The sequence below is a fragment of the Balaenoptera physalus genome (assembly GCF_965194825.1).
Source record: "Balaenoptera physalus genome assembly, chromosome: 10".
Taxonomy (NCBI): domain Eukaryota; kingdom Metazoa; phylum Chordata; class Mammalia; order Artiodactyla; family Balaenopteridae; genus Balaenoptera; species Balaenoptera physalus.
Window position 1 is genome coordinate 100581344 of NC_138889.1, and position 21849 is coordinate 100603192.

A 21849-nucleotide genomic window follows, 5' to 3' on the forward strand; every position below is an offset into this window, starting at 1 on the left:
TTCCAGTGGAGCTGACCCTGGATCCTGACACCTTCAGGCTGGACCTGACTCAGGTCTGGCCAGTAGAGTACTCTATCCCCCAGGCACACCGAATGGAATGGTTTACAGATGGATGTGTTTCAAGCCAGAGTCCTCCAGGGGATTCTTGCTGGAACTTCCCTAAGAGACATTTACTCATTCTCTGAAATTACAAGCTCTAAAAAGCCATGTGAGTGAAGATGCCATTTGTCATCTTGTCGCCAAGTGGAGTGAGCCTGTCTGAGAGGGAAACCAGGCAGAGGTGGGCCCAAGGGATGGGGCGAGTGGGAGTTCCTGATGCCTTTGTTTGAACCACCAGATTAACAACTGACCATTTCTGTTGCTTGAGCCAATAAATTCCTTTTCTTAATTAAGCCAGTTTGTTGGGTTTCTGAGTATGCAACCATGATGTACAAATTGACCCTTTCATTGTTATAAAATCACAAATTCTCTCATCAAGTTGCATTTTTACCTCGTTTAAATCTGTTCCCCTATTTTTATGTAGAAAAACAGAACTCAGTACGTGTGCATGACATATTAGAAATTCCCCAGACTTGCAGACCCAGCTCTGAATCCTGGCTCTGTCATTTATCAGTCTTGGGCAAATCAGTTAACCCTTCTGAACTTCACTTTTCTATCAAAAAAATGGGATTATATTTTGTTTATATGGCTGTTTTATGGGTTGGAGCTAATGGATATATGGCCAGGTCGTGTAGGAGGCTACCAATAAATATTCTATTATTAGGTGGTAAGTACATTTATGTTATCTCAGTAGCTTTCACTCTGTACAGCTGTCTATAGATGCACTACTTTCCAGGTGACATCTCTTTTTAACCACCATGGTTTCCAGGTTTATCATGGCCGGGACCAAGGAGAGAGTAAGAACTTTTGGGAAAAGATGGAAGATGAGGAGGTGGACAGGAATTTCTAAGCTCAAATGGAGGAGAGATGGAATTAGCCTTTTAAAAAACATTTGCAACTGCAGAACTTTACACCCACTTTCTATTTATAAATATCCTTGTCTCTCAGCTTGGCTCCTTCTGCACCAGGCTCCAGCGGAAGATAACAAACACAAAGAGCAGCTGCTAATGAGGTACAAATATGCAGAACAGAGGAGGCTGGAGGAGGAGCGTTGGGACTGCATGACGTAGGCTTAGGGTGCATGGATTTAAGGATGCTACAGCAAGAAGTCTTAAGAAACTTAGGTCAGAAAGTATTTTATCCCCTGTAGGAAGCTTGTATAGGCAGAGAGAAGTTGTAGCCATCCTCCATAACCAGATCATACCATACAGTAGCTCCAGCTTTATCTACTGCCTACTGTCTTGCGCTGGTGGCAGGAAGACAAGATAGAAGCCTGCTGCAACAGCTGAGCAGAGATGATGCACCAAGGCATTGGGGACGGAGGGAGGATGACAAACTCAAGAGGCATTTCTGAGAATCTAGCAGTGACTTCTTAGAATATCGAAGGGTAGAGAGGATTCAGTCATCTCCAGGGTTTTAGCTTGGGAAACAGGGTGATCATGAAGTGTTTAATAAAATTTGAGAATGCAAGCACCACTGCAGGCTTGGGGAGAAGGGTTGCGATGTAATTGAATTTGAGGATCCTGAACAAACATTTACTGAGAACTATGTGTTAGGTATTGTTCCAGGTGCTCATTATATGGCAGAAATACAGCTCTGAAGAAATGTTAGGACTGTCATTAGAGATGCAATTCCACTTTCCCTCAACCCTTGGCCTTTACTAGTTCCATGACTTTGCCCATATTATCTATATTTATAAAGTATCCCCTTACCTTCTAATTCTTAAATAACCATAACAGCTACCACATTCCAAATATTTACTGTGACACTGTACTCAATTTAATGCCCCAATAAGAGAAGTATTATCCTCACTTTAGAGATGAGGAGCCTGAGGCTTAATACGATCAAATAACTAGTCCAAGGTCACACGGCTGCTAAGTGACAGGGCTGGAAATTGTTCCCATTCCACCATCCTGCCTCCCAGTATCCTGTCCTTAGAAAACCAGCTCAAGTGCTACTCCTTCATGAAGTCTTCCCTGAGTTCCCCTAACTGGATGTCAGCTTTTCCTCTTGTGGATCCCAGGGAGCTTGCTTTCAACTTCTGGCACATCCTGCCTGTCCAACACCCATCACAGCAAGTGTTTGGGAGACTCAGTGAGAACCCTTTCAGTGTACCAGGCTTTGCTTTCTTACACATGGTTCCATTTAATCCTCCCAACATTCTTAGTTTTTATGTTCTCGCCAGACTGCGTCCCTTCCTCAGCGCCCAGTAATGCCATGGAGGACGCAGATTTATTACATCCTTCACTGCCCACAACCCAGGGCTTTGCACTCAGTAACTGAGGGTTGTATTTATAAACTCTAAATGTGGGCCCCTCAGGGGAGGAAGGGCATGAAATGCTGAATTCCAGGAGGAGGTGAGCAGTCTGAAGTGAGGTACGGCTCTGTTGTTTCCACTTTCACCCTCCTTTTCTGTTTCCAGCCAAAGGACACTCTCACCAGTCTCTGGGATGCCAGGAGGGCAGGTGTGCAGACGGGATAGAAAGCGACTAGGCGCACTTCTGTTTCTTGTCCTTATCTCACCTCTGGCTCCTCAGGCTCCTCAGTTTGGAAATAAACTGCAAAGCCTAATAGATTTTTCCATGGAAATGTGGCATTACCAGGGAACAGTCCATTCTTCTGGCTGCCTTAGTGAGGCAAAAACTGGTGCTAGAAAAGGTTCTCTCACCCATGGTGTCACCTTGGGTTTGGGAGGGGGCAGGGTTTGTATCATTATTTGCTCTCCCTCTTGGGAAGTTGGCGAGTCTTCAATACCTCCTCCAGGTCACATTTTTGTTTCTCCCCCTTTTCCTTGACACGCTCCAAAGCACTGTTCTCCAGCCATATTTTGGTGTGGTACTAATCTGAATCTATTTGAAAACATTCTTTTTCAGGATGGCAGTAAATTGGTTCTGGAACAACTGTGGTTTTAATACAAAATCTGGCTAACTGGTCCCAGACAGATTCGGGGCCCCGACTGCAGAGGAATCCACTTACGAGAGCGAGGCAAACGGGCTTTTCAACATTTCATCTCACGGCCGTGGAATTATGGCAGTGTGTGTGGAAGACTTGCCTCCCAAGACAGCCTGGAGAGGCAGCAAACAGATGAGGAAGCTGACTCATGTGGACAAAACTGGTTGGAGGGGAAACACTTTTAGTTGCTTTAGAAAATTGATTGCTGTTACCCTCTAAGATATTCTCCTGAAAAAAAGGTTGTTTTTGTGGGGTTTTTTTTGGTTGGTGGCAAAAGAACCTTTCATTTGCAACTTTCCCTCTAGGACAAAAATCAGAGTTCAAGATTCTAATTCTCTCAAGTCTGAAGAGATAAGACGAGGGATCAATGGAGGTGGAAAACATAAATGTGACATCCTTAAATAAGCCTAAAAAAATCTCTCCATGGGAGATAAAACACCCAACTCTGTATTTAAAAACAAAAAAAACTCCATGGGAATTCCCTGGCAGTCCAGTGGTTAGGACTTCGCACTTCCACTGCAGGGGGCACGGGTTTGATCCCTAGTCAGAGAACTAAGATCCTGCAAGCCACATGGCATGGCCAAAAAAACCAACCCCCCCCCCAAAACAAAAAAATCTCCAGATACAAATTACTATGGTACTTAGGGCAGCAGCCTGAATGAACCCATCCAATATGCAAGGATGTTCTAGAAGAATCCACTGAGGGAATTTCCAGGTGGTCCAGTGGTTATGCTTTCACTGCTGACTGTTCAGGTTCAATCCCTGGTTGGGGAACTAAGGTCCCACAAGCCACGGGGCAGGCCCAAAAAAAAAGAATCCATTGAGGAGCTGACATGTAAATCACTTTCAAAAAATGTTAACCTTCAAATGTAGTAGGAGTTCCAATACATTGGACTGATGGTACTCCTAGGAAAAAATCCTTCCCGTACAGTAACTTAGCTTTCCATCTGCATAAATCATAATAGTATACAAAAGTAATGGTGATCATCTCTATTTTCAGTTGCTTCACCTATTTATCATTCTGCAGAGGCAAAAAGTGTATCTTTCCTGATTGAAGACCATTCTACTCTATTCTGTGGGAGGCTTGTTCTTTGGTTCACTGATCTGACTAAAATGCAGGGCCTTTGTCCTCAGATGGATAACTTATCGTTTGGTTCACTGGCTACTTTATTCTCAGCATTTCATTGCTTCTGTGAAGCAGTAAACATGCCTTGGAATTTGAGAGACTCAGGTTTGAACTCTCCTCTAAAACTTACTGGCTGTATAATTTTGAATGAGTTACTTAATCTGAGTCTCATTTTCTTTATTTCTAAAGTGGGTATACCTACTCTACCAAAGAGTATGAGAACTAAAGCTTATACAACAGGCTTGGCAGTCATTACTCCCTACTGTTCTCTCTTCTTGCTTCCCCTTACCTGCCATAGTACCTTAAACTGACCCGACTTCATGCACTGCTACTTCACCGGCTAGTTTTCCTACAAAGCCCAGTGAGGCTGTTTTGGTGGGCCTGTTTTCTTTTTTAAATTAATTAATTTATTTAATTTTTTTTGGCTGTGTTGGGTCTTCGTTTCTGTGCGAGGGCTTTCTCTAGTTGTGGCAAGTGGGGACCAATCTTCATCGCGCTGCGTGGGCCTCTCACTATTGTGGCCTCTCTTGTTGCGGAGCACGGGCTCCAGACGCGCAGGCTCAGTAGTTGTGGCTCACGGGCCTAGCTGCTCCGCGGCATGTGGGATCTTCCCAGACCAGGGCTCGAACCCGTGTCCCCTGCATTAGCAGGCAGATTCTCAACCACTGCACCACCAGGGAAGCCCCGGTGGGCCTGTTTTAAAGGGCCAAATATAATTTTTTTTCACAGATTTTCAGATCAGAGAGAAGTAATGCCACTGTTGTGTAAGCCTTGAACTTGGTGTTGGATGTGGTTTCTGTTTTGTCAGTTTAGTCTGCAGTATAATTACGAGACTTAGGGGAGAAGTCTGAAGGCAAAGATCTCATCTGGTTGGGAGGACTACGAGAGACTTCACAAAGAGATGGCACTAGAACTGAATTTTACCATATAGGAAACATTTCAATGGGGAGAGGGAAAGGAGGACACTTCTAAAGTAGGAAATCATAGCGAAGCCAGGGTATGTTGAGCTGGGATATAGGACCATGTTTAAAGTTTCTTTCGTCCTAAGGTTGCTTGTATACCCTGGTACTTTTACAAGCACCCCAAAGTTCCAGGGAACCCCACATTCTTTTCTTCAGTCAAGCTTCAATGACCAGCAGAGTCCCCAGAGGGAATATTTCCTGGCAACTTAGCTCAGTACTGCCAAAGCAAACCACTTGCCCAGTTTCACAAGTGCAGCTTACTAGATAATCCTTATCTAGGTTTACATGATTTACATATATGAGTCAGTTCAGTATTTCTTGCATGTGTATCTTAAGAGTACCTACCTACCTGCATTTACTAGCCCCTGAATAAATTTCAGACTCTGAGTATGTTAACGGCGTATAAAATTTTATGGAGGACCACGGGTATAGTACTCTTATTGGACTTACAGCTTGGATGCAGTTAGATTGATCAGCAAGTACTCTGAATAATGCCAGGCCTTGGTGAAATTTTTCCACAGCCCAACTTTCGTAGGCAAAACCAAAGCCTTGGCGCCCGCTGGTGGTAGACTGGTTCTCACAGTCAGACAAGCTTCTCAACTAGGCAGGCGTAGCGTGTATGAGAACAGAAGCCACAGGATAATAAACATGGCACATTTTCCTAGATCATCTTTACTTGAAGATTTTTTTTGGGAAAAAAAGTAGGTAATGCAAAACATTTTTATATTAAAACAAATGCAGATAATATTGAATAGAATATAAAATTTACATTCCTTTTTGAGACAAAGAGACATCAAAGACATTTCAAGGTAAGCTTACTCAGGAGCTTCAGGCTACATTCCTAAACCCCGGGGGAGGGAGGAGACCCTGCACGCCCACTCTAATATTGTGGGTGCTGCAGCTTTGATAGGGAAGTAGCAAATTCTTCTGAGAAACAGCAAATTCAGTGCTTATTCATTTGGCAACAACCCAGTGGATTTAAGTAAGTGAAACCAAATGCTTTCTCATTTTAGAGCATTTTAACCTGCTTTTAAAAGACCTGAGTAAATAAGATCTTTATGCTTGAGTGGAAATTTATTCCCTTCTAAAATGATCTTTTCCCCCTCCTATGAATGCTACCATGCCTAACTGAGGGTATGACATGCGAGGTGGTCAATATCCTAAGAATCTTGTGGACTTACGTCTGCATTACCAGACGTGAAGTTACAAGTATACCTTCCAAGTGTGTCATTAGGAATGAAAAACAAACTACTCACCTTCTGCAACAACAAAAAGCAAACAAAACAAAAAACAGCAGCACAAAAGATTATATACAATTAGAACTGTATAATGATGTAATTTAGGGATTGGCAAAGACTTAGCTCTTAGAGAAGGGGACTAATGCCGCAGTATTTGCTTTTCATATTTTATATGATAATAAGAATTTCTTTTGGAAAAAAAAAGCCATTATGCTTCCTTTCCGAATCTTGCTTATTCTAATTGTCCTTTTTTTGTTGTTGTTGGCAACACAATTTATTGCTTTGCAATAATAGACTGAAGGCATGGATGCCTCATGCAGAGATTTTCTAGGGTAGATTAGCAGTGTATTGTCCTTTCTTTGAAGTATGAGAGACGGGGTTAATTAAATGTGCTTAGAAGAATATACTGGGAGACAGATTCTGGTGGATGCTGCTGAGTTTTTAAGGTCTACTAAAGAAAAGGTAACTTATAACCTCCCATATCATTTGCCTTATTAATTTTCTTAAGTTTCACAGAATTATTTCTCTTTCTTCACAGGATTGTACTCTTCATTTTACAAAGCCTTAAACTAAGACTCAAATTGCATGACCACCTGCCTGTATCTTTAGGTAAAAGCAACTTCCTTCTTTAAGTAAAATAATCTGGAGTAAAAATGTTTCAGAATAACTAAAGGGGGAATATCAGTGGTAAATTATGTTGTGCTGGAAAAAAGAACAGAAAAAGGCAGACACCAAACACCTCCATTTTCCCAAGATTAAATGATTATTAAAAAAGCGTGCCACACTGTATAGAAATCAACATTCTCTCCCATAATTCTGTGCATCTGGGACTATAGAAATGTCACTGTCCCTGCCCCACATCTTCAAATTAACATTCTCAGGTCACAACAATAAGTCTTCCCAAAGGGGACCTTCCGGAAAAACAAGCTATTTCCTCGGCTCATATTTCCCTGGAAAAAAAAAAAATGATAAATACAAATAAAGTCTAGTGTGAAAATGAGGTCAGCCAGTCCAAATCAGCAGAGACAACTGGACATATTTCTGAGAAACATGACTAAAACGACCAGGATGAAACCGGGACTATCACCACAGAGCAGCAATGTGTGTTCTCTGACTTAAGCTGAGCGTTTGTGGAACTAACTACAATTCTGACACACGGATAAAGGCAAGTATTTCTTACCTATTTAGACAGAATTCCCAGTTTGGATTCTGGCTCTGCCACTTGCTAGCTAACTGGATTATCAAATGAGTCAATTCATATAAAGTGTTGAGAACAGTCCTATCACGCAGTTAAGTCCCAGCTTTTGTTTGTTTGTTTGTTTTTTTGACCGTGTGGCACGTGGGATCTTAGGTCCCTGACCAGGGATTGAACCTGCACCCCCTGCAGTGGAAGTGTGGAGTCTTAACCACTGGACCGCCAGGGAAGTCCCTGTGCCAGCTTTTATTTGTTTTGAATGGAATGGTAGATCTCTAAGGAGTACTTATAAAAAATCTTATAATTAAAGTAGTAATGTTGTGAGTTTAAATGAGTAGACTCTGAAGTTAGACAACCTGCATGTAGATCCTGCGCTCCCAAACACTGGCTGTGTGACCTTGGGTTACATAATTGGTATTACTTAACTGTTCAAAGTCCCCGTTTCTTCATATGTGAGGTGGGATGATAAAGAACGGTACCTATCCTCACATGGCTGTTCTGAGGGTTACGTGAGCTGATACATGAAAAACTCTTTGCATAATGCCTCATATACAGTAAGTGCTCAATTAAGATTTGCTGTTGTCTTAAGCATTTAAAGGACTAACCGTTCCCTAGGTAAGGTGTCTGATACCCTAATAATTTTCTAGTTGCTTTCTTCCTATAGCAGGGGGCTGGTTAGGAAGTGGGGAAAGAAGGGCCACCTTTCCTTTTAAATGGGGACCACAAAAGGAGATTGTCCAACCGAGAACGTAAAACTCAGAATGAAACCCAGAATGTTCATGTTAGGTCTGTCTGGCAACCATCCAAGTGTCCTGGCCTGGGTTCACAGAAGGGCTTGTTGGGCATGCTGAGCAAAAGCACCCCCAGCAGCACTTAGGCCTTTGCGTTCAGAGTTCAGGCTGGGAAGCCTGAGCCCTGTGAACAAAGGCCTTTCTCGTATGTGTCACCAGTGCTATAACATAATGCAACAAAGAGTTTCCTCATACAATTTCTTCTACAATCCTTTAAAAAGTGCTTCCCATTCAAAAACAGCTTTCAACTGATGGCCATTTTAGTGATTCCATGTTAAATTTAGCCCACAGCCATTTATCATTTGGGTTCCTAATAAAGCTCTGCCTAGATTCATCAAGAATTTTTGGTTGGAGATGACCTACACCTCACAGCAATAACAAACAATAAATTGGAGTCTGGACAAAATCATCCACTAACATGACTCTGGAAGTAAGAGATCAGCCCTTTCAACAACATTGTGACAAATAATGTCATAAATAAATAACTTTTTATTTCTCAGCTTCTCTAAATACTGTAGGAAAACACCTGAATATATTAGGAGATTCTGAAAAGTTACAAAAAGGTGAGGTTGGAAAAAATAATCTGAAATCAAGGGCATCATTTTAACAACCAGGATAACTGTCTACCCAGACCTTATTTGTAATTTGAATGTGATCACTCAAATGGCTCCCAGATCACATCTAGGAATTCTTAATTCTTCACTACCTCTCCTGATTTCCAAACAGCACATTTTATTACTATGCCAGAGTGACATATGGAACACTGAAAAGGGTACATTAATTGGTAACTAAAGGATAACCTACAAGAATTAACCTGGGATTCCAGAGACATTTAAGAAAACAAACAAAAACAAAACAAAATAAAATACGAGGAGGGGAGAGGGAGGGAGGGAGGGAGGGAAAGCAGGAGGGAGAGAGAGAATGAGAGAGAAGTACCTCTTTTTGTAGCATGCACCAGCAATCTATCCAAGAAGAATACACTGGGGAGTAGGGAGGGCATCCACCAGCAAGCCTGAAATAGAATAAAAGGTTAGCTACTGAAGTCAACATTTATGAAACATTCTCTCAAGAGCTCAGTAAATCTTTGTCAAGACATTCTTCCTGGAAAGTTCCCTGAGAAGCAATTTTAGTTCTGAAGAAACAAATTCTATTGGAGCAGGTGAAAGACTGAGCATCCAAAACGGACCGCCCTCCCTTACATTCAGGTTTTGAATCAACATAACATAAACAGAAACTTCAACCAGTTATGTACTTTCTAAAACATCCAGGCTTAAATTTGTGAACAAATGAAATCCTAGAATATAGTAATTATACGATTAAAAAGCAGGGAAAGAGAATTTAAAAACTAAGTAGTATTCAAAAGACTCCAAACATGACAATGGACAGTGGCGTGAAATGGTGGTGACTACATGCTCTTACTCAGGTATAACGCCTTGTCCCTTCCTCTCTCAAAAAGTGCAAATAATAATAGTAACAACGACAAAGACAACAACACCACACTTAACCAATCCTTCAAGCCTGCTCTGGGCCGAAATGTGGCAGCTGCTCCACAAATCACAAAACAAACAGAATATGGTAACTGTGCTCAGAACTCCACACAGCTATCAATTAGATATCTTGTTTGAAAACAATGACATGTATAATGGCATATTGTGGCAGGTACTCCAGAGGAACAGACTTTTGAAATAAATCAAGAGGCAAAACTTCTGGGACTTCCCTGGTGGTCCAGTGGTTAAGAATCCGTGCTTCTGGGATTCCCTGGTGGCGCAGTGGTTAAGAATCCACCTGCCAATGCAGGGGTCACAGGTTCCAGCCCTGGTCCAGGAAGATCCCACATGCTGCAGAGCAACTAAGCCCATGCATCACAACTACTGAGACTGCACTCTAGAGCCCGCGAGCCACAACTACTGAGCCCGCGTGCTGTAACTACTGAAGCCCGTGCGTCTAGAGCCCATGCTCCGCAACAAGAGAAGCCCGCGCACCGCAACGAAGAGTAGCCCCCGCTCACCACAACTAGAGAAAGCCCGCGCACAGCAACAAAGACCCAACACAGCCGAAAATAAAATAAATTAAAAAAAAAACACCATTCACTTTATAGCAGTACACCATATATACTCAATAAATATTTGTTAATCAATAAATATTAAAAAAAAAAAAAAAAAAAGAATCCACGCTTCCACTGCAGGGGTTGCAGGTTTGATCCCTGGTTGGGGAACTGAGATCCTGCAAGCCACACAGCGTGGCTAAAAAATTTTTTTTTAAATTAAAAAAAAAACGAGGCAGAACTTCTGTCCAACCTGGTAGAGTCAGATGGCACCTAGAAGCTGGAAATCAGTGGTGTCCACCACCACACCCACCCCCTTCCCCAGCCAGTACATGAAAGGTCAAGAAACTTTCCATTTTCAACCAAATTTCCTACTTTTCTTACTTGAAAACTCACTTTCTCCATGAAGCCCTGAGGAAAAACAGGTACAGGTTGTCATTCAATCCCTGACATACTTTTTGTAACTTTTGAAAGAGAGGATAAGGACTTAAAACAAAGGAGGGACTTCCCTGGCGGTCCAGTGGTTAAGACTCTGCTGCGCTACCAATGCAGGGGGCATGGGTTCGATCCCTGGTCAGGGAGCTAAGATCCTGCATGCTGCACCTCATGGCCAAAACTAAATAAAAAAGTTTTTTTAAAAAAAAATGTGGGGACTTCCCTGGTCGTCCAGTGGTTGAGAGTCCATCTTGCAGTGCGGGGGGCGCTGGTTCAATTCCTGGTCAGGGAACTAAGATCCCACATGCTGCGGGGCAACTAAGCCTGCGTGCTGCAGCGAAAGATCCTGCATGCTGCAGCTAAGACCTGACGCAGCCAATCAATCAATAAGTAAATATTAAAAAAAAAAAAAAAAATGTGAAAGTAGAGCAATTTGGTAATTTTCCCACCCTTTTCAGAAAAGAACCTAGACTACTGGCAAGTGCACATTATTTATAAATGCTTGAGAAATATTATTTGTGCCCTTCTCTCTTCCAAAAAAGGATATGAAGTGGCTGCTTATAATATAAATTGATGGGACTGCTGGTACATGGGGCAGACAGAGAAAAAAATTAGGAAATCTATTAACAGCACCAACTGTACTATCCTCCCCAAATTTCTACCAGGACTGCCCTACCTGTCAGGCATACAGGTAGCCAACTAGTAAGACAAGAAACGCAAGGCACTTACCCACAGTTGTTGACAGCCATAAGATTAGAGACAAGCACAAAGGGGTACGTCAACATACTGGCAAAAAACTGTAAAAAAGTAAAAAGACAGCTAAGTTACTAACTCATTCCTAGTCTCCTTTATTCTTCTCCCTTAGTCTTAGTGCCACTGTGGTCAAATACTCCAACAACGGTTTTGCTTTCTCAGTATCCCAGGAGAGACTAAATTACACATTTTTGAGCCTGCAGATGTTTCCTCCTCTTACCATACCACTACATGCAACCTTTTAACCAAAGACCAGAAGGCTTCTCTTATTCTGTGATTGAGCCCTCATTCAAATAAAACTGAACCTCATCATTTGAAAGTAAATACAACTAAATACAATAAGCATTTCAAAATAGCCCTGAAGAAAACAAGACAACATGAACATCCTTCCAAAGACAATGGAAACTACTTCAAAAGTCAACTACTGGAAGACTCCACATGATTCAAGAGGGTGAATTTTCCAATACAGGTTCAGCATGATACAGTGAGAAGCAGGGGCAGATCTGTGATGAGAAATGCCCACTTACCCCCTCTGAAAGCTAAACAGCACCAAATTATGGAGGCTTGTTATTACTGTTACTGTGATGCAGGGACTCTGGGTTATTCTTACCTCTGAAAAATATTAATAAATTTGAGAGACTCTCCTGTGAGACAGCTGGTTGCTTTAAAGCAGTGATGACAAAGAAATTGAAAAGAAAAGAGAAGGGAAGAGAAGAAAAGAAAACTACTCCTAAAAAGGGACTTCCCTGGTGGTCCAGTGGCTAAGACTCCACGCTCCCAACACAAGGGGTCTGGGTTCGATCCCTGGTCAGGGAACTAGATCCCACATGCCGCAACTAAAGATCCTGCATGCCGCAACGAAGATTCCACGTGCCACAACTAAGACTCGGCACAGCCAAATAAATAAATATTAAACAAACAAACAAACAAACCTACTCCTAAAAGGCTCAAAGGATTTTTAAAAACTTACTCCTGTGACAGCTTGGGAATAACTCTTCATTTCATTCATGGTGGAAACCTAGAACAGGAAGAAAGCCTTTATTAGAACGAGTAAGAAAATTAAGCTGATATAACAGCTAATTGCCCCCAACCATATCAATATATTCTATCTCTGCATTATTAGTTTCTTTGACAACTTGAAAATTAATTTAGAGGATGAAAACATAAAACATTATAAGCATAAAAAGGCAGTGATCAAAATGATCAACCTGATTCAACATTAACAGACAAGTTCATATTAGACTAGGATGGAGTAGGAACTAATATAATAGCCTCAGGATTTCAAAAACAACAGAAATGCGATTGGTAACCTTGTTCGATGTCTTAGAAATATTGAGACAATCCCTGGAAACAACACTGACGGTATACCGAGGGACAAGTCGCTCCCTCCGTATACACCTAGCTGTGTACCAGATGCTGTGGGGAAGACGAGTCTCAGTACTCAAGAAACCAAGCACATGGATTTTTAGTCCCACCCCTGGCCCGGGTGTGTCCTAGTTCCCACCATGCTTTGGGGCTGCCTGTGTTCCAAGAGGTATACAACTGCTGTGAGGCTGGAGAAACACTGCTTTTAGGGAAGGCTGATTCTCACCCCCCACCCCGCCCCCAGGCTAAGGTTTCTAGAAAGCCCAATACAGGAGTCCCCTTAACACTTCACATTAGATGAAACACCTGCATACACTGTAAAACTATCCTGCTTCACAGTGTCCTCTAACATTAGGCATCAATAAAGAAGTGATCTCCTTGCAGCATGGGGAAAGGTAGACTCTTGGGCTCACTCTGCCACACCCTAGGGACTTTCTAGGTGCCATCTCTCTATAGTAAACAGCATAGGTCATTCCATTAGCCTTTAAAATTTTGACTATTAATATATAGCTATATAATGATGAGTCTGGCACATAACCAACTGCCATCTTACTTTAAAGCTAACCTAGCTGCCAGGTGGATACAATGAAGTCAGCACCAGCACATCTCATCAAGGGCACAACCTACCCCGCTGTCCAGTGCATAAGTATTGACGAGGTAGGCCAGTGAGTTACAGAGCCACAAAGAAATGATGTCACCTAGGAGGCGAGGAATAAGACCCCTACATGAAGAAACAATAAAAATAAGCACCAAGAAATGTGATCAGTAAAAAGGTAATTCACTCAATATAAACACTTCTCAAAGAATTAATTTCAAAACATTCTAGAGAACTGAAAAGACACTGAATACGAGAACCTAACCAATTCATTCTAGTTAATATAACTGTTCTTGAGGCTAATCTCTAATGACTTTTATTCTCATTTAAAAAATGCAGGTCAGCTATACCCCTCTAAGATATGGCCAATGGCTCACCTTACTATTAATAACTATAAGCAGGGAGGCAAAAAGTGTGCCTATTTCGGAGAAGACACTTAAATATGATTATTGCTAAACTACTTGATATTCAAATTTGGCAGGGCAAAAGATGAGAAAAATTACAAAATGAGAATGGCCCAAACACAGATACAGGTGAAGAGCATCAAAAAACATGTTTCTAGGGCCTAGTTAACCGAGGTGAGGCAGTGTGGAAGAGTGGGACAAACATTACCTCACAGACTGAAGACCAGCGTTTAAATGCCACTTCTACCACTTATCAGCTATGTGACGGGCAGCAAATGAACTTCCCAGAGCATCAGTTTTTTTTTAATCTCTAAAATGAGAATAATAATAGCTGTCTTGCCTACTTCCCAGAGTATTTATGATACTCAAACATAAAATCAACTATGTGGAAACACTCTGAAAATTAAAAAGGACCATTTAGTTAATAATGTGGTTTTTGTTGTTAACAGAAGAACAAGGGTAGTAGCCTAAGTTCTTCCAAAGTAAATTCAAGGGAATGAATACAGTGCAAAAATGTATTCTCTCAGGATAAGGAAGATACATGTTAGATAATTTTCCATTTTTCAAAAATGAACTTTCCTCATTTCATCAACTATATAGTAATTGAGAACTCACTGTAAGGGTAGAAACTTCAATGAATTTATTTGTTAAAAAAAACACACCCTCATTTCAAACATTTTAGATGTGCAGAACAAAAGTTTGGGATCTCTACAAGAGAATTTAAGTCAGATGGGCCTAAATGGAGTTTAACATGAAATAAACCCAGAGAGTACATTTTCTCTGAGGTTTAAACAAGGAGTCATGTCCTCGTTCTCATTAAAGCTTTCTACGCACACAAAAATCACATGCACAAATCAGTAATTTACTCACGCAAAAAATCCTAGGATGCCCTCTTCCCGATAGATAGTCGCTATGGAGTCACAAAGTCCACTAGGTTCAGAAGAAAGAAACGTGAAATACATTAAGATTATTTTGGAGCTATCAAAAAAAAATGTTCAATTACCACTTTTGACAAGGTGAAACTTACACCTCCACCCCTGCTCCCTTTTCTACCACCCTCACTCTGCAAAGACAGTTGAATTTAGAGATAGAAGTGGAGATATTAATACCTAAGGGTGTAGTCAGTCACATGCAGTCAGGGTGAATTCTGGCTTCAGTGGTCCTGCAACTTACTCTGAGATCCTGGTTAGGCTCCTAAACCTGTCTGGGCCTTTTTCTTCTATTTTACTGTTTTTTTTTGTGTGTAGATCAAATGACATAAGACATATGAATTTGTTTTGTAAGCTCTAAGGCATCATAAAAATGTAAAGTATTATTATTCTAATACTTTGGCTTCAACAGATCTCCCTGAATACTTGAAAACAGAAACACTTACCAGTACTTGGATTCTCTGCCAATGAATTGTACCATAGATCTCAGAGTGATCACTATAGAACACAGAGAAAAGATTTTTAAGCTACATTGAGATAAATTTTAATAGCCCTGGGGAAAAAAAAAAAAAAAAAAGGTTTTCCCACCTAAAGACACTATGCTATCTGGATAAATTGGATAAAAGCCAAAATAGGCAAACAAAAAACAAACAGGCAAGGCACTTTAGTGAACTCCCATGTCAACCTATCTAAGTAGTCAGGAGAGATCGTGATACAAAAGAAAGATAGGGCTTCCCTGGTGGCGCAGTGGTTGAGAATCTGCCTGCCAATGCAGGGGACACGGGTTCGAGCCCTGGTCTGGGAAGATCTCACATGCCGCGGAGCAACTGGGCCCGTGAGCCACAACTACTGAGCCTGCGCGTCTGGAGCCTGTGCTCCGCAACAAGAGAGGCCGCGACAGTGAGAGGCCCGCACACCGCAATGAAGAGTGGCCCAACACAGCCAAAGTACATAAATAAATAAATAAATTTGTAAAAAAAAATGAAAAAAGAAAGATAAAAAATCAGATTTCAGTTATCAACTGCAAACATACCATGGAAGGGATGTGTGATGAGAGTAGCAGCAGAACGGGCCATCATCTCTCGAGTTGTCTAGAAACAATCAACACACACTTGTGAAATCTAAGTAAATGACACTCAAATTCCTGAGAGAAGTCATGTTGGGTGGACGCTGTAGAATAAGAGAGTGAGTGACAGAGCACTCCTGCCCTTCCTGGAGTCAGGAAGAGTAGCCTGAATGGGATGCAATATAATACACTATCATTCTAGCACAGCTTTCACTCATGGATTTCAATACTGTTATAGCTACTTCTCAAAATTTCTCTGCAAAGCAGGTTTCTGTTATCTTCTCAAATTTACAGATGAGAAAAACAAAAGCAAAGAAACAGGGAAAGGGACTTCCCTGGAGGTCCAGTGGTTAAGACTCCGCGCTTCCAATGCATGGGGTGCAGGTTTGATCCCTGGTCGGGAACTAAGATCCCACATGCTGCAGGGTGCGGCCAAAAAAACAAAAACAAAAACAAAACAAAAAAAAGAAACAGGGAAAGTCACCAGCAAACAGTAACCTAGCTGGAATAAAACTATGAGGCTTGGGGCTTCCCTGGTGGCACAGTGGTTAAGAATCCACCTGCTAATGCAGGGGACACAGGTTCGAGCCCTGGTCTGGGAAGATCCCACATGCTGTGGAGCAACTAAACCCGTGCACCACAACTACTGAGCCTGCGCTCTACAGCCTGTGAGCCACAACTACAGAGTCCACATGCCACAACTACTGAAGCCTGAGCGCCTAGAGCCCATGCTCCACAGCAAGAGAAGCCACAGCAATGAGAAGCCTGTGAACCACAATGAAGAGTAGCCCCCACTCGCTGCAACTAGAGAAAGCCCGCGCGCAGCAACGAAGACCCAATGCAGCCAAAAATAAATAAATAAAAATATAAATTCAAACAAACAAACAAACAACTATGAGGCCTGTATTTAGACTATTAAATTGCTCTCTCATTGTGAGTGATTTCAGAGACTCTGATACTCTGATATCTACACTAGACAAATGTCAGGCTCTATTTAATCTGTACCAACGTCTCAAGGAGAACACAATGAGTCTCAAGGAGAACACAATGACGTTCATCTGTTTTTCGACCACAGCCCCGTAACTGTGCAGTATCTTAGAGCTCTATATTTACCCTAGTTTATCTTTCTTGTCCAGGACTCAGTAAAGAGGTTAGTAAAAAATTCAATCACAATACTTGGAGGTAGGCTGTAAATACAGTAGGTCCGTCGTTCGTTTTTGCATTTAAACATTATCTTCATTTAGTTAAGAGATCTCTCACCCCTACTCTAATGGTAGTTCTAAGAGCCTTACGATGAACTAAATAAAGTTAAGAAAATATAAAACACATTAATACATGCATCTCTACTTTTAAATAAAATCACTTCATGAAAATTTACAAAAAACAAAGTTGACTCATCTGACATCTTGACCTATAGTGATGTTTGTTCAGTGATATATACTTTAGAAGGCAGCTTTCAATGAAAAATTGTGACGTCTCTATAGACAATTAGGTAATGTAAAGACCAGAAATAAAAGAGTATTATTAAGTCAGGCATGCAACAAACTCCAATGGTAGAAGACAGGAGTGGGAAATGGACGATAAGGACATCTTAAAGTCAGAATAATGTTGTAAAAGCATTTCTGGATATATAATATCCAACACACAAAGGCCCTGGCCACTATTTTAATACTTTTGGGCCAGAGATTTCCAACTCTATTATAAGAGGTTTCAGTACCTCAATTTTAAAGATGAGTGGGCAAATTATGTTTCCTTGAAATTCCAAACAGCAAGCAATGTTTTTTTCTCTCTTTATGTTCTACATGCAGTAAAGCCCATATTAAATTGAAAGTTTAATTTTGTTTGGAACAGACACTGAACATACAGGCCTGATGATCCTGATTCCACAACTGCCAGCTTGCTCTGATTTAGAGAAATCATAATCATCTTACCTCCTTGATAACTCGGTCAAAGGAAGATGAAACTTCTTTCTGTACATTTCCAGATCCTGACTCCTGGAAATCAAAATGAAAGAAGATAGATATGTTGATGGTTTTAAATAGAACTGTTCAAACTGGTGGCCACCCCGTATAACAACACTCTCTACGATGAAAGGAAAGCTGACTGCTTGTCCCTTTTCCTAAAGAGGACCAAAGAGCAACAGTAGCTTGCAGGGAAAATAGACTCAGGCATAGAAATCGGCTCCAACATACCTCAGCCTTGTCACACTCCTGGTAATGCTACAAAGGAAGAGAAAAGGAAAGGATGATTAGGGCTATCATAGTGTTATTGAGACAGAACATAAAATGAAAATTCTATTGATTGGCAGAAATTAAAATAGTTGATTTTTTTGGCTGTAAATCTCCAATTAATTTCTACTTCTAATTAACACTTGGAAATAAGTGTCTCTAAGATGATCTTGTTGCTAAGTTTAACATACTGATTGATCAGCTCATAAAAGTACTTATCTAAAAGACGAAAAAGGAGGGGCTGCCCTGGTGGCGCAGTGGTTAGGAATCTGCCTGCCAATGCAGGGGACACAGGTTCGAGCCCTGGTCCGGGAAGATCCCACATGCCGTGGAGCAACTAAGCCCGTGTGCCACAACTACTGAGCCCACGCTCTAGAGTCCACGAGCCACAACTGCTGAGCCCGCGTGCCACAACTACTGAGGCCCGTGAGCCCTGGAGCCCGTGCTCTGCAACAACAGAAGCCACCACGATGAGAGGCCCACGCACCACAACGAAGAGAAGCCCCCGCTCACCGCAACTAGAGAAAGCCCGCCCAGCAACGAAGACCCAACACAGTCAAAAATAAATAAATTTAAAAAAAAAAGAAGAAAAAGGAAAACAAAGCAAAGCAAAAATCCAAGAACATTATTTTTATTTATTTATTTGAATTTTTGAATTTCATTTATTTATTTTTATACAGCAGGTTCTTATTACTTATCCATTTTATACATATTAGTATATATATATGTAAACCCCAATCTCCCAATTCATCACACCACCACCCCCCGGCCCCGCCTCTTTCCCTCCTTGGTGTCCATATGTTTGTTCTCTATATCTGTGTCTCAAATTCTGCCTGCAAACTGGTTCATCTGGACCATTTTTCTAGGTTCCACATACATGCATTAATATACGATATTTGTCTTCCTCTTTCTGACTTACTTCACTCTGTATGACAATTTCTAGATTCGTCCACGTCTCTACAAATGACCCAATTTCATTCCTTTTTATGGCTGAGTAATATTCCATTGTATATATGTACTACATCTTCTTTATCCATTCGTCTATCGATGGGCATTTAGGTTTCTTCCATGACCTGGCTATTGTAAATAGTGCTGCAATGAACATTGGGGTGCATGTGTCTTTTCGAATTATGGTTTTCTCTGGGTATATGCCCAGTAGTGGGATTGCTGGGTCATATGGTAATTCTATTTTTAGTTTTTTAAGGAACCTCCATACTGTTCTCCCTAGTGGCTGTATCACTTTACATTCCCACCAACAGTGCAAGAGGGTTCCCTTTTCTCCACACCCACTCCAGCCTTTGTTCTTTGTAGATTTTCTCATGATGCCCATTCTAACCGGTGTGAGGTGATACCTCACTGTAGTTTTGATTTGCATTTCTCTAATAATTAGTGATGTTGAGCAGTTTTTCCTGTGTTTCTTGGCCATCTGTATGTCTTCTTTGGAGAAATGTCTATTTAGGTCTTCTGGCCATTTTTGGATTGGGTTGCTTTTTTAATATTGAGCTGCATGAGCTGTTTATATATATTGGAGATTAATCCTTTGTACGTTGCTTCATTGGCAAATATTTTCTCTTATTCTGAGGGTTGTCTTCGTCGTTTATAGTTTCCTTTGCTTTGCAAAAGATTTTAAGTTTCATTAGGTCCCATTTGTTTATCTCTGTTTTTATTTCCATTACTCCAGGAGGTGGATCAAAAAAGATCTTGCTGTGATTTATGTCAAAGAGTGTTCCTCCTATGTTTTCCTCTAAGAGTTTTATAGTGTCCTGTCTTACATTTAGGTCTCGAATCCATTTTGAGTTTATTTTTGTGTATGGTGTTAGGGAGTATTCTGATTTCATTCTTTTACATGTAGCTGTCCAGTTTTCCCAGCATCACTTATTGAAGAGACAGTCTTTTTTCCATTGTATATCCTTGCCTCCTTTGTCATAGATTAGTTGACCATAAGTGCGTGGGTTTATCTCTGGGCTTTCTATCCTGTTCCATTGATCTATATTTCTGTTTTTGTGTCAATACCTTATTGTCTTCATTACTGTAGCTTTGTAGTATAGTCTGAAGTCAGGGAGTCTGATTCCTCCAGCTCCGTTTTTTTCCCTCAAGATTGCTTTGGCTATTCGGGGTCTTTTGTGTCTCCATACAAATTTTAAGCTTTTTTGTTCTAGTTCTGTAAAAAATGCCATTGGTAATTTGATAGGGATTGCACTGAAACTGTAGATTGCTTTGGGTAGCATAGTCATTTTCACAATATTGATTCTTCCAATCCAAGAACATGGTGTATCTCTCCATCTGTTTGTATCATCTTTAATTTCTTTCATCAGTGTCTTATAGTTTTCTGCATACAGGACTTTTGTCTCCCTAGGTAGGTTTATTCCTGGTTATTTTATTCTTTTTGCTGCAATGGTAAATGGGAGTGTTTCCTTAATTTCTCTTTCAGATTTTTCATCATTAGTGTATAGGAATGCAAGAGATTTCTGTGCATTAATTTTGTATCCTGCAACTTTACCAAATTCACTGATTAGCTCTAGTAGTTTTCTGGTGGCATCCTTAGGATTCTCTACATATAGTATCATGTCATCTGCAAACAGTGACAGTTTTACTTCTTCTTCTCCAATTTGTATTCCTTTTATTTCTTTTTCTTCTCTTATTGCTGTGCCTAGGACTTCCAAATCTATGTTGAACAGCAGTGGTGAGAATGGATATCCTTGCCTTGTTCCTGATCTTAGAGAAAATGCTTTCAGTTTTTCACCATTGTGAATGATGTTGGCTGTGGGTTTGTTGTATATGGCCTTTATTATGTTGAGGTAGGTTCCCTATATGCCCACTTTCTGGAGAATTTTTATCATAAATGGGTGTTGAATTTTGTCAAAAGGTTTTTCTGTATCTTTTGAGATGATCATATGGTTTTTCTTCTTCAGTTTGTTAATATGGTGTATCACACTGATTTGCGTATATTGAAGAATCCTTGCATCCTGGGATAAATCCACTTGCTCATGGTGTATGATCCTTTTAATGTGTTGTTGGATTCTGTCTGCTAGTATTTTGTTGAGGATTTTTGCATCTATATTCATCAGTGATATTGGTCTGTAATTTTCTTTTTTTGTAGTATCTCTGTCTGCTTTTGGTATCAGGGTGATGGTGGCCTCATAGAATGAGGAAAAATGACAAATAACATACAAAGGAACTCTCATAAGGTTAACAGCTGATTTCTCAGCAGAAACTCTACAAGCCAGAAGGGAGTGGCATGACATATTTAAAGTGATGAAAGGGAAGAACCTACAACCAAGATTACTCTACCCGGCAAGGATCTCATTCAGATTTGATGGAGAAATCAAAAGCTTTACAGACAAGCAAAAGCTAAGAGGATTCAGCACCACCAAACCAGCTCTACAACAAATGCTAAAGGAACTTCTCTAACTGGGAAACACAAGAGAAGAAAAGGACCTACAAAAACAAACCCAAGACAATTAAGAAAATGGTAACAGGAACATACATATTGATAATTACCTTAAATGTAAATGGATTAAATGCTCCAACCAAAAGACACAGACTGGCTGAATGAATACAAAAACAAGACCTGTATATATATGCTGTCTACAAGAGACCCACTTCAGACCTAGGGACACATACAGACTGAAAGTGAGGGGATGGAAAAAGATATTCCATACAAATG

The 21849-nt window shown here is 40.8% G+C and overlaps 1 protein-coding gene across 5 annotated transcripts in view; it reads right to left on the reverse strand.

Annotated features, from left to right (window-relative positions):
- Positions 1-21849, reverse strand: part of MTCH2 (mitochondrial carrier 2) — a 43500-nt gene that overhangs the window by 14663 nt on the left and 6988 nt on the right. For 2 of the 5 annotated variants that reach the window (XM_082475937.1, XM_082475938.1), the window contains exons 4-12: positions 18147-18173; positions 17886-17948; positions 15922-15979; positions 15335-15386; positions 14830-14889; positions 13588-13681; positions 12566-12613; positions 11572-11639; positions 9300-9375 (exon numbers count right to left, since the gene is read on the reverse strand). In XM_082475937.1, coding sequence (XP_082332063.1) covers positions 9300-9375; positions 11572-11639; positions 12566-12613; positions 13588-13681; positions 14830-14889; positions 15335-15386; positions 15922-15979; positions 17886-17948; positions 18147-18173 — 546 coding nt within the window. Of the gene's footprint in view, positions 1-7117; positions 7328-9299; positions 9376-11571; positions 11640-12565; positions 12614-13513; positions 13682-14829; positions 14890-15334; positions 15387-15921; positions 15980-17885; positions 17949-18146; positions 18174-21849 lie in introns of those variants that run through there. The other 3 variants (XM_082475942.1, XM_082475939.1, XM_082475940.1) reach the window with 3 other exon arrangements.